The sequence below is a fragment of the Abramis brama genome (assembly GCF_963993115.1).
Source record: "Abramis brama genome assembly, chromosome: 8".
Lineage (NCBI taxonomy): Eukaryota > Metazoa > Chordata > Actinopteri > Cypriniformes > Leuciscidae > Abramis > Abramis brama.
This window is the reverse complement of record NC_139970.1, coordinates 33,135,170-33,153,198: the sequence shown is the minus strand read 5'-3', so window position 1 is coordinate 33,153,198 and position 18,029 is coordinate 33,135,170. Positions and strand designations below refer to the sequence as shown.

The 18,029-nt window shown below is 36.8% G+C and overlaps 1 protein-coding gene across 3 annotated transcripts in view; it reads left to right on the top strand.

The window, feature by feature from the left end:
* LOC311088824 (neural cell adhesion molecule 2) overlaps positions 1 to 18,029 on the top strand; it is a 212,815-nt gene that overhangs the window by 162,687 nt on the left and 32,099 nt on the right. For all 3 annotated transcript variants that reach the window (XM_084123160.1, XM_084123159.1, XM_084123161.1), the window contains exons 6-8: positions 6,100 to 6,217; positions 10,472 to 10,632; positions 17,548 to 17,693. In XM_084123160.1, coding sequence (XP_083979286.1) covers positions 6,100 to 6,217; positions 10,472 to 10,632; positions 17,548 to 17,693 — 425 coding nt within the window. The remainder of the gene's footprint in view (positions 1 to 6,099; positions 6,218 to 10,471; positions 10,633 to 17,547; positions 17,694 to 18,029) is intronic.

The following is an 18,029-nucleotide window of genomic DNA, read 5'->3' as shown; positions in this document are numbered from 1 at the left end:
ATGCCACTCTGCGGGGGCTGTTCAGAAGCCCCTGGTCAGATAAGTGTTAGATAGGGAATACAAAATTAATATGTCTTTGTCCTCTAGGAGACGTTTTGATCTTTTCGAAGTTAGACGCATTTGCTGGACGCGTGTTGTTGGACACTTTGAAATGACTTTGAAATGCCCAGGCCATACTAAACAGCATCTCTGTAATATCCTGTGGCTTTAATGTGTGAGTAAAGCTGCAGAGAGCTTAGCTTTCATTTGGACCCTTCATGATGTATGTTTGTTAATATAGATATGAATAAAAATGGAATGAAAATGACTGTTCAAGAAATAGAGAGGATTTCCTAAGCAGGAGTTTTCATTCAATTAGTTTGCTTAAACAAGTGACACTGGAATTTATTTTTAATATCGTGTTTGCCGTTATTGGTGTTGGAAATCACACTTTTATTTGAAGTTCTCACATGGATAATTTTCACTATAATTGGTGTACATACAATGGGGGAAATAATTATTTGATCCCCTGCTGATTTTGTAAGTTCGCCCACTTACAAAGAAATGAAGAGTCTAATTTTTATGGTAGGTTTATTTTAACGGATAGAGACAGAATATCAACCAAAAAATCCAGAAAAAAAACACATTATATAAAGATTGTAAATTGATTTGCATTTCAGTGCGTGAAATAAGTATTTGATCCCCAAGCAAACATGCCTTAGTAGGCAAGCACAGAGGTAAGACGTTTCTTGTAGTTAGTCACCAGGTTTGCACACATCTCAGAAAGGGGTTTTGTTCCACTCCTCTTTACAGATACTCTCTAAATCCTTAAGGTTTCTTGGCTGTCGCTTGGCAACTCAAAGTTTGGCTCCCTCCACAGATTTTCAGTAGGATTAAGGTCTGGAGACTGGCTAGGCCACTCCATTACCTTAATGTGCTTCTTCTTGAGCTACTACTTTGTTGCCCTGGCGGTATGTTTTGGGTCATTGTCATGCTGGAAGACCCATCCACGACCCATCTTCAGAGTTCTGGCTGAAGGAAGGAGGTTCTCATCCAAGATTTGACAGCATTCCCCTCAATACGGTGAAGTCGCCCTGTACCCTTAGCAGAGAAACAGCCCAAAAGCATAATGTTTCCACCTGTGTGCTTGACTGCAGGGATAGTGCTCTTGGGGTCATAGTCAGCATTTCTCTCCCTCCAAACACGGCGAGTTGAGTTGATGTCAAAGAGCTCAATTTTGGTCTCACCTGATCGTAGCACTTTCTCCCAAGCCTTCTCTGAATCATTAGATGTTCATTGGCAAACTTCAGGCGGGCCTGTACATGTGCCTTCTTGAGCAGGGGGACCTTGCGGGCACTGCAGGATTTCAATCAATTGCGGCGTAGCGTGTTACCAATGGTTTGCTTGGCTGTGGTCCCAACTGCCTTGAGATCATTCACAAGCTCCTCCCGTGTAGTTCTAGGCTGATCCCTCACCTTTCTCATGATCATCCTTACCCCATGAGGCGAGATCTTGCATGGAGCTCCAGACCGAGGGTGATTGGTGGTTATTTTGTATTTCTTACATTTCCGAATAATGGCACCAACAGTTGTCTCCTTCTCACCAAGCTTCTTGCTGATGGTCTTGTACTGTCGTCTATTCCAGCCTTGTGCAGGTCTACAATCTGGTCTCTGACGTTTGGTATTGCCCATGGTGGTAGAGAGGTTGGAATGGAAGATACAGATTCTGTGGACAGGTTTATTTTATACACATAACTAGCTGATATTAGGAGTACTTTCTTAAAGTGACAGGGCTAATCTGTGTTACACATGGGCACATAACCAATCTGTGGGAGTCAGAATTCTTGCTGGTTGGAAGGGGATCAAATACTTATTTCACGCGATCAAATGCTAATCAATTTATAACCTTTATATAATGTGGGGGGTTTTTTCAGGATTTTTTGGTTGATATTCTGTCTCTATCAGTTAAAATAAACCTACCATAAAAATTATAGACCCTTCATTTCTTTGTGAGTTTGTAAATTTACAAAATCAGCAGGGGATCAAATAATTATTTCCCCCACTGTAGATATATCAGGGACATTATAGAAATTTTTGCTCTTTCATGGCTTTTCATAGCTCAGAATAGTTGCTTTATCTTATTTTCAATGGTGTATTGCTTAATATTTTTGTGGAAACTGTGATGCATGTTTTTTCAGGATTTTTCTTAATTTCAAATAGTAAAGACATAAATAATGTTACAACAAAACAAAATTGTCTCACTGGTCAATTGAATGTGTCCTTACTGAATAAAATTATTAATTTATTTTAAAATAAATCTTACTGATGCTAAACTTTTTAACTGTAGTGTAGCACAAATAATTTGACAATTGTTAGAGAGCTTTAATTAGATGTTTCTTGGTCAATCTATACACAATCTGAAACATTGTTGAGATCTCATCTACAACTATGATCCATTGGTGAGATTATTGTTTTCTATTCCGATGAGAAAAATTAAGAAGCAGGAAGCTTAAGCAGCAGTTGCTCTCTATCGTCTCAGAGGAACAATTAAGATATTAAAGAGATCACAGTGGTTTTCTTTCCTATAAGATTTTTTGTCATTTCTGACTCATAAGTGTTCTTACTGTCCTTCAAAAGAACTGCTTTATAGTAATTTTATTTATAACTGGATTTATTAGCCTTTGAAACCATGTAGTTGTTGACTAAAGGTCAATTTAGTCTGTATCAGATGGTTTGCTGGCTTGATTTGATGTCTTAATGCCCAATTGTGTCTCACATTAGCAGAGCTGTTTCAGTTGGGCATGCGTATCTGGGAATAGGTTAAATTAGATTACTGCCTTTGGAAAATAGGCATCGATTGGCAAGAGATTCAATGATAATCTTGTTGAAACCATTTCAGTGCATGATAGCCCAGTGCTGTGTGTGTGTGTGTGTGTGTGTGTGTGTGTGTGTGTGTGTGTGTGTGTGTGTGTGTGTGTGCGTGTGTGTGTGTGTGTGTGTGTGTGTGTGTGCCTCTGTTTCCTCTGACTCTTACCAGAGTTCCACAGTGTGTGTGCAAATTTAAAAGGGTATTTCACTGAGAAATTAAAATTCTTCACTCATTTACTCACCCTTAAGGCATTTCAAACCCATGACTTTCTTCCATGTAACACACACACACACACACACACAAATTATAAATTCTGAAGACTGCGTGTCACTTTTTTCAAACAGTTACAATGAATGGGGACTGAATGTTTTAACCTTACAAAAGGCAAGAAAACTTAAAAAATAGTCCATACAACTTGTGAAAGTGTTCTGAAGTCATACTTTGTGTGAGCAACTGACCAAATTCAAGATCCAACTTCAAGATTTCTGAGAAACACTTTTGATATTTTAAATCAACTCAAACCTCCCTTCATTGCTCTGCCCCCAAAATGCATGAACACGCAATGTGGGGATGTCACTTTATAGCTGAAGCAAAGCAAAATAATGCTTTGCAGAAAATAATGAGATGATGACGAACGAACAACAAGGATGATCAAACAGTACACAAAAGAGCAAGAGTTCATTGTTATTCACCAGCTCCAGACAAACAATGACACTCAAAACTGTCCTGTTACTATAGCTAACATTACATCAACAGCCTATCTTCTGTGAAAACATAGCAAAACCAATGTTACTCACGTATGGAGCAGAAACAACACAACCTCGGCATCCATTTTCAGGCCTTCCTGCTTAGGTCTCTCCTGGGCTGGATAGCTTTTCTAATGTTAATGCAGGTCCTTAAGCTCTTGCCTGGTCATAACCCTTCTTTTTTCCATTGATATTCATCAGACCTTTTCTCTTTTGTCTCTCAGCCATCTCTCTTCTCACAGTCTTTCTTCAAATCTCCCTCTTCTTGCTCTCTCTCCTCCCCCATCATGAGTGGACACGCCCCCTACTGCTGATTGGCTACAAGTGTGTTGTTATGCTCAGTCTGATCCACTTTCAATAGCATTTCTCAGAAATCTCTTACTGCACCTTTAAAGTTGTTAGTCATTGATAAGCTTCATCTCCAGTGGTCTTCTGTGACAGTGAGTTGAACTTCCACAAATCATTTTTGATTCGTGAATGAATCAATCTTGACTTCCACCCTTGCTCTCTTTGACACATTCATAAATTAATAAGAGAAAAATAGCAATGTTCTATTTTGTTTTTTTCTCGAATAAAGCTATTGTGTGATTTTAGACTTATAATATAGTGTAATATAGTTATAATATATATATTTTAATAAGTAAAATGGATAAATTTTATGCTACTTTTATTCTGGTTCTAGTGTTTTGCCGAAGACAGAATGTCAAGTGTGAAACAGTATGATAAGTTAACTATCGCTGTGATAATGGGGGAAAAAGCACAATCAAAGTCAGAGAAAAGATAGAAACCGACAAGTCTGCAGTGCCCTGTGTGATCTTTGAGCTACCCACTCACACAGACACCCTCATTACCACCAGCTCAGTTGTAGGACTGTCTATTTAACCCTGGAGAGTGGTCAAAGCATGCTGAGTTTGAATAGTTGGTTTTGAATGGTTTGAATAGAGGTTTGAGACTGAACCCTATCCGTAATGATGATGATTCCCATCAGGACCTCCACGGCTGTCATCTCATCAACAAAAACACGCTCATTCTTCTTCAAAGTGCCCTTGTGGGAGTAATGCGTGCCATGGATGGACTGAAGACAAATGGCAAATGGCAAAACAATTGTGGCATTAATTTGAACTTGGCTGTCAGCAGTTTGGGTTTACCTAATGAATGACCCATAATGTGCCAGGGGAAAAGCAAATAGTGTGTGCGTATATGATTTCTAATAGAGGATGAGAGCGATGTGTTAATATACTGCCAAGTCAGGCTGAAAGTGACCATGAATAAAACATCCATTTAATCTAATCTTTTTACCCCGGCGCACACTCCATTAAATTGTGTTATGTCTTGAAACCAGTCACAACTCAAAATTATGCCTTTTTCCAGACACGATGGGTCCATCCATTCCCTAAACCAGAAAATTGGAAAAGGGAACAAAAATGCTGTATTTAAAAAACGGTGTTGGAAGTTTGCAGAAGAACATTGCTGCCTATTATTGAAACTATTTGAACGCCATTCCTTCTCAGGTGAATTACCTCATTCTGAAGGGCAAGGCAGAGTAATTTCTGAATGAGTCGAAATTGGGTTAGGTTCAGTCTGAAATTACTTTATCACCTTCCAGTTCTCTGCAGAGATGGAAATATAAAAATTCTCACTCAAATCATTGCACATACCAATAATAGACTCCGCCAATGAAAATATATATATCAGGCTATATCTGCCTGATCTTGGAGTGCACATATAGAGCTTTAATAGACACACACACACATACACACACACACATACTTTCAGCTGTAAACAGTCACTTTACGAAGATAAGTCGATTTTTCTCATGAATATAAAGTCTGAAAAACTGAGATTGTTAGTGGAAGTTTGTTTGAGGTCATCCAGGTTGACCTCTTGTTTGACCCGAGGTTTTTCTCGGTTGACCTTTTACAATATAATTAAGTAGACTGCTCAGGACATATTGATTCAGAGAAAGAGGGTGGCTGATGTATTTATTCATTCTGTTTCTGGCTTGTGACGGGGCATTTTGAGTGTGATCACGTTGTTGATGATCTGTATGCGCTGGAGATGAAGGTGAGTGAATAGAGTTAGTTCTATCAACTGCTGTGCCTGTGTGTGTGTTGGAATATAAATGAAAACTCACTACATTACAGGATAAAACAGCATTAGTGTTGTCATACACTCTAAAACAGCTGTTTTCAGCATGACTGGACATTGTATGGAGCGATTTACATCTTGCTTCTTAAGAAAACAGCATTCAAGCATTAATTTAGCTCAATGACTGCCACATGCTGTCAACCACTATTTCCCAGGAAGTGAACATGGGAACATGTTAATGGCTTGTGTATGAATATGTCATTTGAATAAGTATTTGTTGACACTTAAACATTTGACACTTAAATCCACCAAGAGATTTCACACTTAAAAAATTGAAATGACAAGTTAAGTTTGTGTATTTGTATAATTCATTGGTGACAGACAGAAACACCATATCATATTTTTCTCTGTCAAACAGTTCCACCGGTTGTCTCTGTACCTCAGCAGTCCTTCAACGCCACTGCGGACTATGGAGAGTCTGTGACCTTCACCTGCCGGGCCTATGGCTCACCTGAACCGGATGTTACCTGGCACAGGTATGACTTATCAGCATCGCCGCCATAAACTAAAATATATAGACATCTAAAGCCACTTTTTGTCACTTTTGCTTTTGTTTGCTACAATAATGGTGTGTTTTTGAATTATCTGTATAGGGGGGCTTTTTGCAGTTAAATATGATTGTAATATAGAATTATTAGAATATTATTCAATTATTATTTACATTATTATTTAAGTCTATATAATGTATTTTATTTTGAAATAATATTAAAATAATTGATTGACAGCCCTACAACATTTCGATTACTTTATATAATTGTTTAAAGGGTTAGTTCTCCCAAAAATGAAAATTATGTATTAATTTACTCACCCTCATGACTTTCCAAACCCATAAGACTTTAGTTCATCTTCAAAACACAAATGAAGATATTTAAATTAAATCTGAGAGCTATCTGTCCCTCTTTTGACAGCTACACAAATACCACTTTGACGCTTCAAACAGTTCATAAAGAGATCGTAAAACTAATCCATATGAATTCAGCGGTTTAGTCCAAATTTTCTGAAGACGCGATCACTTGATATGATGAACTGATTGAATTTATGCTTTTATTCACATATAAACATTCATCAAACCCACACATCAGTAAACAGAAGCTTAAGCATGCTTGCTTGATGTGTGAGAACCAAATGAAGTTCATTCTCATGTGATGCACAGCACGTTTGAGCTTCCGCAAGAACCAATGAAGTTTGTTCTTGCACGTCAAGAAAGTACGGTTGAGCTTCTGTTTATGTTTGCTGATCAATGTTTATATGTGAATAAAACCCTAAATTCAATCTGTTCATCATACGTATGAAGCGATCGTGTCTCTTAAGAAAATTTGGAATAACTGTTTGATTCATATGGATTAGTTTTACAATCTCTTCATTAACTTTTTGAAGCTACACAGGGGTAGTTGTGGACTGTCAATGGAGGGACAGAAATTTTTCAGATTTTATTTAAAGATCTTCATTTGTGTTTCGAAGATGTACGAAAGTCGTACAGGTTTGGAACGACATGAGGGTGAGTAATTGATGACATTTAATTTTTTTACTATCTCTTTAACCTCGCCTTCTGTTTTTCATTAAAAATTACTAAAATGTTGCACAAACAAAAAACTTTTTTTTTCTTCTCAGAAAACAAAAGTTTTCATGAATTAAGGTGTCACACCGAGGAAGCAGAAATTGGGGAACAGGAACGGGGGTAGCGCAGCCAAGAAAAAGCTATGATAACAGAGAACGGACACATTTATTCCATCCTTAATGTGCGGGCTTTGAGTGACAGCAGCACAATGTGTTGATTACAGGCTCTCAATCACTGTAATTACCTCCGGCTCAGATGAGAATGAACGTGATGAAACCAATCCCTGCCGAGCATTCTCACACGTTGACCCTAAATGAATGAGCCTAACCAAACCACTCACTGATACATTGGGACATTACAAAACCACCACCAATTACATTATGCTTGCTAAAACCTGATAGTTTCATTTAATTTTGTGTGTGTATGTGTGATGGTGCCAAAAAAAAAAGGATTGTGGACATAGTAAAGTATATTCTGGGAAAAAGCTATAAATAAATGGATTCCAGTAGAGTTAAAGGTCTAAATAGTTTTGTGTAATTTTAAATATTTTTTATGTAAATTAAAATATGATACTTAATACTGCCTAAGGGTACGTTTACACGACAATGATATGCTTAAAACGGAAAAGTTTTCCCTTTGAGTTTTCCGCGTACAGACGACACGATTGTCAAAACGATCCCCATTCACACGGATCCGCGAAAACTGCTAAAAACGCTGTATTCTGCTGCCAGGCCATTAGATGGCGATGAAACACTATAGACTGAACACGTAATACGCATGTGCATGACGTCATCATCTTCAGAGATTTGCGTTTTTGTTGTTTACACAGAGACCGTTTTCAAAAACTTGCACTTTGAAACCCGCTTTCAAAAGTTTGCATTTTCAGGCACCCAAAACTTTGTTTAAATGACCGGCCAAAACGCATAAAAAGCTTAGCGGGAGTAGCGGGAAACTGAACAAAGAAACATGTGACAGATGAAAACACACTCAAAGTCCATGAACAAAATTAAACTGGGGTGCGTTTCCCGTACAACTACGTAACTCGCTGCTTCACTACCATAGTACGATGCATCGTTGGAGAAATCAACTAGCTAGTTACGACTGTTTCCCGAAACTATACTGTCGCAAAGTGGTCGTTCAACCACCTTGGTTTATGACGTCACGCACATGGTGGAGTAATAACTTATTTTAATGAAACTGTTTGAGATCGAATTAACGCTAGATATTTTTATATAAATTACAGACATTTCTCATTATTCTCAGTTATTTTGCTTTATTTCCAGACTCAATCTTTGACCGGCCAAAACGCATAAAAAGTTTTACGTTTTTAGTTGAAAACGGTGTCATGTAAACAGCCCCTAACCAAGTGAGGAATGCTGCAGATATTCACTTATCAAAAAATTTCTTTGGCCAGTTAACATGAAAGGTTTTCCTGTAAACGAATTATACTCTTACATTTTAATCATTTACCTGGAAAACAAATAACAGATTTTGTCTTTAAAAATTATCTGTTTTATTTTACATGCTGTTTTGGTTACCTCACTATATAGAATTTTTGTTACACCACGACTCTTTAAATTACTTCTAAATTAATGGAAAAAAGTGCTTAAAAGGGTAAAATGAACCAGAGACACATTGTAACGGTGTGGTGTAGCCTACTCAGGAACAGGCTGAAGACTCAGAAGATGAAATCCAAACAACACTTTAGTAGTAACACTCAAGAATCAGGTAACAGGCAGGGAAACTAACAATGACGGTAACCAAGGAGACGGATGAGTAGCGGGAAACTGAACAAAGAAACATGTGACAGATGAAAACACACTCAAAGTCCATGAACAAAATTAAACTGGGGTGCGTTTCCCGTACAACTACGTAACTCGCTGCTTCACTACCATAGTACGATGCATCGTTGGAGAAATCAACTAGCTAGTTACGACTGTTTCCCGAAACTATACTGTCGCAAAGTGGTCGTTCAACCACCTTGGTTTATGACGTCACGCACATGGTGGAGTAATACCTTATTTTAATGAAACTGTTTGAGATCGAATTAACGCTAGATATTTTTATATAAATTACAGACATTTCTCATTATTCTCAGTTATTTTGCTTTATTTCCAGACTCAATCTTTGGCTCGTTCTTACACAGTAGAGCACGTTCACACATGCGCTCTCTTCAAAAAAAGTGCTTTAAATCTCTCGACAAACTAAAAGACGTAAATTACATTTGTATGTATTCTAAATAAATAACACAGGTTGTACTGAATGTCAGCTTGCTTATTTTGCTCAAGATAAGGATTTATTTAGTCCACATGTCATTTAAACTAGAAACTATGCTTCTAACCACAGGTTGAGAGTTGTGGTTCCAACCACACAAGTTTGCGATGGTGTTTGCGAATGTTCGTTGGAACGATGGTTTCGGGAAACACCCGACTGGTTGAACTATGCTGATAAGGACAGAACTTGCGAACATAGTTGTCTAACGATGCTTCTGGGAAACGCACTCCTGAACGTGACACACATGCATGCATTTTATTATTAAATGATATTAAAATAAAAAAATATTGACTGACAGCCCTAAAAAATATATATATATATGTTGCATAAACAAAAACAGATTTTTATGTTTAAAAGAAGTTTTTCTCAACTATCCATTTACAGTTTGTAAATACATTTTAGATAGATACTATTTACATTGTTTGTTATATAAATTATGAACCAGAGAAAAGGCTTAAATGAACCAGTCACACATACATTTGAACCCTTTTTATGTTAAGAGGGGTATTTATCAACTATCCATTTAAAATTTGTAAATATATTGCAGACAGACAGGCAGACAGACAGACAGACAGACAGACAGACAGACAGATAGATAGATAGATAGATAGATAATCTTCTCCAAAAAAATATTTCATTATCCTGTCTCCACCTCGGCGGCATACCTATACAGTAAGTATATTGAATGTAACATAACAGAATATTCTGAAATGTTGCATCTCCATCTATGATGAATAACCCATCACCTGGCGTTTCTTTGCTTCCTACATCTGCATTATGCAATATTCTTTGATTGTCTTGTCGGAGACATTTTCATCCTGCAATATGAATAAAACCACAGTGTTGAGAATTTAGGGTTTGTTCGACTGACATGTGTTGTGTATGTGTGGTTTGTCAGGAAGGGAGTGCAGCTCCAGGAATCAGAGCGGTATGTAATGAGAGCTCGAGGTACAACGCTCACAGTTCGAAACATTCAGCAGGACGACGGGGGCTCCTACACCTGCAAGGCCTCTAACAAGGCGGGAGAAGTTGAGCATGAACTGTTTCTCAAGGTTTTCGGTGAGAACTCCTTTTTATTGAGTTATATAACTCTGCATCCGTTAAATAGGATGTTACCTGTCAAAATATGGCTACATTCAGACTGCAGGCAAATGTAACCCAAATCTGATTTTTTTTTTTTTTTTTGGCTCACATGTGACTCAGATCTGTTTTTTTGTCATGGCAGTGTGAACAGCACAAACCACAAGGAATCTGATCTTTTCAATTCTGATATGGGCCACTTCCGTATGTGATACTAAATCCGATACAGGTCAGATGTTTTGCAATGCGACCTCAGTCTGAACAGTCATATTTGAATTCATGCGACTTTTATGTCACTCTGGACTAGAGCAACATTCGTCACAATTCTGCACTCATGGGAGTCATTCAAAAATGTTACATACCCGAAGTTATCAAGACAGTTGCGAAAGGTAGTCAGTGGAAGGACAGTGATGTGTGAGAGCTCATAAGTATTACAGTGACAGCTACAATTCGCTGGCTTCTGCGGCAAATGAGAAAATACTCAGAAAGCAATGGTGTTGACTTATGAATTTGCACATGGTTTGTCTTAAAGCACATTAAAAACACCACATAGACATATAAACAACATTAAAGACTTGATTTGCACCACAGGGGGACTTTAAAACAAAAATGTGAATAGCTGTACAAAAATTAATAATTGAGTGTGTTGGTAGTGTGAAGGTAGTCTATAAGTGTGTTTGCTGTTCTGTCAAATTAGTGTTCAAATTTTGAAATGAGAGGAGACAGTTGTTGCTACCTAAACATAGTCATATAAATCATTTGAAAATGAAGCCACAGACTAGTGTTTAATGAGGAAAAGGTCTGGATGATTACTGTGCAAGTGTTGATTTTAGGTCAAGGCCAGGCAACAGTGCTTTTTTCCCACATCACTGTGCCTCATCACCCAGAAGTTGTTGTGATGTCACGTGTGACCAGCATGCACAACAGCATGAATAAATCATACTAATTGTTCAGCCTCATTGTTTAGTGTCTTACTGCATATTTTGCGCTGGTGTTTGTTGTTCTTTGAGTATTGTGTCATGTGTGATAATTGTAGTTGTGGGTCATTGAGTATGTTTGCATGTGCAACAAAACATCTTAGTATGAAAAATCAGCTCATTATAAAAACAAGCTCATTATAAAAACCAGTGTTTACATTTTAAAATAGTTTTTTCCAGGTTTTTCTGCAGTTAAAATGTATGAATATTGAGAGCTGTGAAATGAAACATTTACATGATGAGTGAACATGGGGTAATTGTTTCAAAAGTTTGGGGTTTGTAAGATTTTTAAATATATATATATATATATGTATATATATATATATATGTATATATATATATATGTGTGTGACCCTGGATCACAAAACCAGTCACAAGTCGCACGGGTATATTTGTGGCAATAGCCAACAATACATTGTATGGGTCAAAATTATCCATTTCTCTTTTCTGCCAAAAATCATTAGGATATTAAGTAAAGATCATGTTCCATGAAGATATTTTGTAAATTTCCTACTGTAAATATATAAAACATTTATTTTTGTGAGTAAATGCAGCACAATCGCGAACATAAATCGACAACTTTAAAGGCGATTTTCTCAATGTTTCGATTTTTTTGCACCCTCAGATTCCAGATTTTCAAATAGTTTTATCTCGGCCAAATATTGTCCTATCAAACCATACATCAATGGAAAGCTTATTTATTCAGCTTTCAGATGGTGTATAAATTTCAATTTCCAAAAATTGACCAATACAATTATATTAATATATAACATATATATTTTTTTAAAGAAGTCTCTTATGCTCACCAAGACTGCATTTATTTAATCATAATATTGTACATATTGTAATACATTTTTATTGCTAAAAAAGTTTTCTATTTTAATATACAGTGAGGAAAATAAGTATTTGAACACCCTGCTATTTTGCAAGTTCTCCCACTTGGAAATCATGGAGGGGTCTGAAATTGTCATCGTAGGTGCATGTCCACTGTGAGAGACATAATCTAAAAAAAAAATCCAGAAATCACAATATATGATTTTTTAACTATTTATTTGTATGATACAGCTGCAAATAAGTATTTGAACACCTGTCTATCAGCTAGAATTCTGACCCTCAAAGACCTGTTAGTCTGCCTTAAAAATGTCCACCTCCACTCCATTTATTATCCTAAATTAGATGCACCTGTTTGAGGTCGTTAGCTGCATAAAGACACCTGTCTACCCCATACAATCAGTAAGAATCCAACTACTAACATGGCCAAGACCAAAGAGCTGTCCAAAGACACTAGAGACAAAATTGTACACCTCCACAAGGCTGGAAAGGGCTACAGGGAAATTGCCAAGCAGCTTTGTGAAAAAAGGTCCACTGTTGGAGCAATCATTAGAAAATGGAAGAAGCTAAACATGACTGTCAATCTCCCTCGGACTGGGGCTCCATGCAAGATCTCACCTCGTGGGGTCTCAATGATCCTAAGAAAGGTGAGAAATCAGCCCAGAACTACACGGGAGGAGCTGGTCAATGACCTGAAAAGAGCTGGGACCACCGTTTCCAAGGTTACTGTTGGTAATACACTAAGACGTCATGGTTTGAAATCATGCATGGCACGGAAGGTTCCCCTGCTTAAACCAGCACATGTCAAGGCCCGCCTTAAGTTTGCCAATGACCATTTGGATGATCCAGAGGAGTCATGGGAGAAAGTCATGTGGTCAGATGAGACCAAAATAGAACTTTTTGGTCATAATTCCACTAAACGTGTTTGGAGGAAGAAGAATGATGAGTACCATCCCAAGAACACCATCCCTACTGTGAAGCATGGGGGTGGTAGCATCATGCTTTGGGGGTGTTTTTCTGCACATAGGACAGGGCGACTGCACTGTATTAAGGAGAGGATGACCGGGGCCATGTATTGCGAGATTTTGGGGAACAACCTCCTTCCCTCAGTTAGAGCATTGAAGATGGGTCGAGGCTGGGTCTTCCAACATGACAATGACCCGAAGCACACAGCCAGGATAACCAAGGAGTGGCTCTGTAAGAAGCATATCAAGGTTCTGGCGTGGCCTAGCCAGTCTCCAGACCTAAACCCAATAGAGAATCTTTGGAGGGAGCTCAAACTCCGTGTTTCTCAGCGACAGCCCAGAAACCTGACTGATCTAGAGAAGATCTGTGTGGAGGAGTGGGCCAAAATCCCTCCTGCAGTGTGTGCAAACCTGGTGAAAAACTACAGGAAACGTTTGACCTCTGTAATTGCAAACAAAGGCTACTGTACCAAATATTAACATTGATTTTCTCAGGTGTTCAAATACTTATTTGCAGCTGTATCATACAAATAAATAGTAAAAAAAATCATACATTGTGATTTCTGGACTTTTTATTTTTTAGATTATGTCTCTCACAGTGGACATGCACCTACAATGACAATTTCAGACCCCTCCATGATTTCTAAGTGGGAGAACTTGCAAAATAGCAGGGTGTTCAAATACTTATTTTCCTCACTGTATTTTCCAATGCAATTTATTCTGGTGATGGCAAAGCTGAATTTTCAGCAGACATTACTCCAGTCTTCGATATCCAGGATCTTTCAGAAATAAATCTAATTTGATGATTTAGATATTCCATTTTTTTACTTTTTATTACAGTATCAATGTTAAAAATTGTTGCGCTTTTTTGTGGAAACCATGATACATTATTTCTCAGTATTCTTCGATGAATAGAAAGTTCAAAAGAGCATTTATTAAATTCTATAATACATTAATAATTATTATAATTATATTTACATTGTTTGTAACATTCTAAATGCCTTTACAGTCACATTTGATCAATTTAATGCATCCTCACTTAATAAAAGTATTTATTTCGTTAGAAATTAAGTGCTCACTTTTGAATGGTAATGTCCATTAAAAATAATTTAAATATATATTATTAACAGAATTTACATTTAATAAATAAGTGTATATATACATTTATTTAAACATTTTATATTAATATATCTTGCTCTTATCGCTGGCATGCCAGTAATTAATAATAATCCTAAGTGCAAAATCAAGTTTATTATTAAAGTATTAAAGTAAAAACTTTAGATCTTCCTAATGGATAGTGCAACTGAGTAAACCCTTATGTTTTGAGAGCAAGGTGATTGACAGGTAAATCCCTGTGATTTCCAGTCTGGCCATACAACATGCTTTTCTTCCATAAACAGACAGCCTAAATTACATAAGAATGGGTGACACATCCTTTATGGCAAGGAATTTTGATTTTCATGAAGCTGGCAACATTTTCACAGATTATTCAGATAGCGCCTTGTCTGCTCATGTAAATGTATGGAGATTTATTCTGTAGTCATCAGAATCCTTTCCATGTGCAAGCAAAAGGTATTCTTCAAAGCAACTCATTTAAATGAGCCCCCGTTATTGGATGGGAGTTCTGTTTTGCAAAGCGAGGTGGGATCCTGAGTTGTAACTTTCCTTTATGACCCCTGGCAGCTGACAGAGACGGAGCTGCTAGGGTTTCCACTCAGCTAGGCACGTATCTTTCGCATTTCCTGCGTGCTCATAAAACTTGTTTTTGTTTTGAATGAATGGCATCCCAAGGTTTAAGAGCTGGATTATCTCGTCACGCTTTATCTCAGCGCTGTTTTTTTTTTCCCGGCGGTGTTTTGGTAATCCTTCTTAAATAATGAATATTGTTCAAAGTGTGCAATGAAACTGACATTGTGTACAAATCATGGGCTGCATTTGCTATCTATTAACAAAGATGTCAAAAAAAAGAAAAAAAGTAAGTAGCTGTCATTAGGTTTATCCTATTTTTTTAGATTTCAATGTGCACCACAAGATATATAGTCTCTTGTATGAGGCATGAGAAATATTTTACTGTTATTGTTATCATAGTTGAGTCTGTTTGAGTTTGTGGTTTTGTCAGTGTGACCTAAAACCAACATGTCCGCCAATGGTGCTGGACTTTCTGATTTTGTGGAAAGTAGTTTCTTCATTTAAAAAAGCAATAAAACTGCTATTGCAATTATTAATTGTGAACACTGTCTTAAGATGCTGTAAATGAAAATTAAGACAAAAAAAATTGCACAAATGTTAATATTCACACGTTAAACCGATATTATCATTGTCAGTTGACAACAACTTTGCATTTTTAACTATAGATATTTTCTTGTAGGGTTTCACACAGTTGAAAAATGAAAAATCTAACCAAAGTCTTTAGGATTACGTGAAAATGATATGTTGTGTAATACATTCTATGTTTCATTAGGAATGGAGCCAAAAGTTGCCCACCCCTGAGGTTGAAGATGAGACATTTCAGCAGTGTAAAACAAGACATTTAGATGCTTAGACATGTTTTGCATATTACATGTTTTTTGCATCAAATACATCACAGAAATATTGATGACTTTGGCTTTTTTATATCTTAATAGGGCAACGTATCCTGGGAGATACACCTCATAAATTCAAAATATATATAAAAAAATCCTTTGGATATGTTTCCAGATAATATAAAAAGTAACTTGATCAGTTCTTTTTTTGCTGATAATTTTCCACTCTTGCCTGTTTAAGGGTTAATTGTTAGCTGAATCAATCTCTATGGATCCATGGTAAAAAAAAAAAAAAAGAGATGGGAGGAAAACATTTTTGGCAATGCTTTTGCCTTCTCTCGCAAATGTTTTGCTTTCCCCAAAAAAACTTTGCGTTCACTCACAAAGAACATAAAGTTTGGCGAGTGAACGCCAGGTTTCTCGGGGGAACGCACAACATTTGCGAGAGAATGCAAAAGCATTGACTTATTATTTATAATTGACTTATTTTTTCCAACCACCATGTCCCCTTAGTAAATCTCTAATGTCAACATAGTAAGAGAAAGAGATTATGCTGATAAGATTGTTTTTGATAACACTTTACAATAAGGTTTCTTTTGTTAACATTAGTTAACTACATTGGACTAACAATGAAAAACGCTTCTAATGCATGTATTAAACTTTCATGTTAATTTACTAATGCATTGCTAAAATTAAAAGTTGCATCTGTTAATATTATCTAATGAACCTGAGCTGGCATGAAGTAACAACAAAGTTTTTTTTTTTGCAAACTAAACATTAACAAAGATTAATCAGTGTGCAACAAATGTATTGCTCATTGTTCATGTCAGATAATTAACTAACATTCACTAATGGGACTTTATTGTAAAGTGTTGCCATTTTTTCTTACTGTTCTCTTTTATTTATCCGTTATTATTGTGCACCCTGCGGGAAAGCATTTTCTGATGTATATTTATCAGGTTAAATGCTGCGATGTTGTCACCTCTTTGCTTGAAGGCTGCCGCTGTTGTACATCAGTTACCCTACTAATGAGCAGCTACACAAGACAAGCCTCATCTTAGATTTATGATGAGAATCTAAAGTATTCCTATGCCACACAACCCCTGCAGTTTACTAATGTTTATTTACCAGTGGGAGCCTGTTAGATTCAGATTCAACAGATGTGTTGTGCTTGTCAATGTGCTGTTTCTTTTTCTGAACTCTAGACACAGCAAAACGCTGACCTTTCTGCAATATTCAGTTGTTTTCTCTTCCATCTGGGTGCCCATGAAGGATTTTTGATAGTCAGACCAGAATGATGATGTTGACGCAAAGTTCAGTCTGATATTTTACTGAATCGTTACCCAAGAGCAATATGTACTCTGAACAAGAAATCTTTATTGAGCAATAGATTATATTTGTTTAAATGCTTCACGGCTGTTGGAATTCTATGCATATAGTATTTTTGTGCATGTAAAGGCAGTCAGTGATGTATATTATATGACTATTGTAAGCTAAGCTTGAGTGTTTGTTCCATGTTTCTCTAAATATCCCCACTCTTTGGTTCTGTATGTTCCTCTTTTGTCTTTGTCACATTGTTCTTTTGACCCTCTCTTGCAGTCCAGCCCCACATTACTAAGCTGAGGAATGTGACGGCTGTTGAAGGCAGTGCTGCTATGATCTCCTGCAAGGCTGAGGGTGAACCTCTGCCTGAAATCTCCTGGAGGAGAGCAAGTGATGGACATAGCTTTTCAGATGGAGATAAGGTACAATATGATTGTTAAAGATAAGATGTTTTCATGTTTTTGAAAGAAGTCTCTTCACTAAGGCTACATTTATTTGAAAATGTTGTGAGATATTATTAACAATTTAAAATAACTGTTTCCTATTTTAATATGTTTTAAAAATCGAATTTGTTCCTGTGATGGCAAAGCTGAATTGTCAGCATTACTCCAGTCTTCAGTGTCACATGACCATTTAGAAATGTTGATTTAGTGCTCAAGAAACATTTTGTATTATTAATAATGTACATTTAAGCTATTATACTGCTGTTTACATGCTCTTTTCATAAAGAGCTGTAAAAAAAATCTTTTGTAATAATT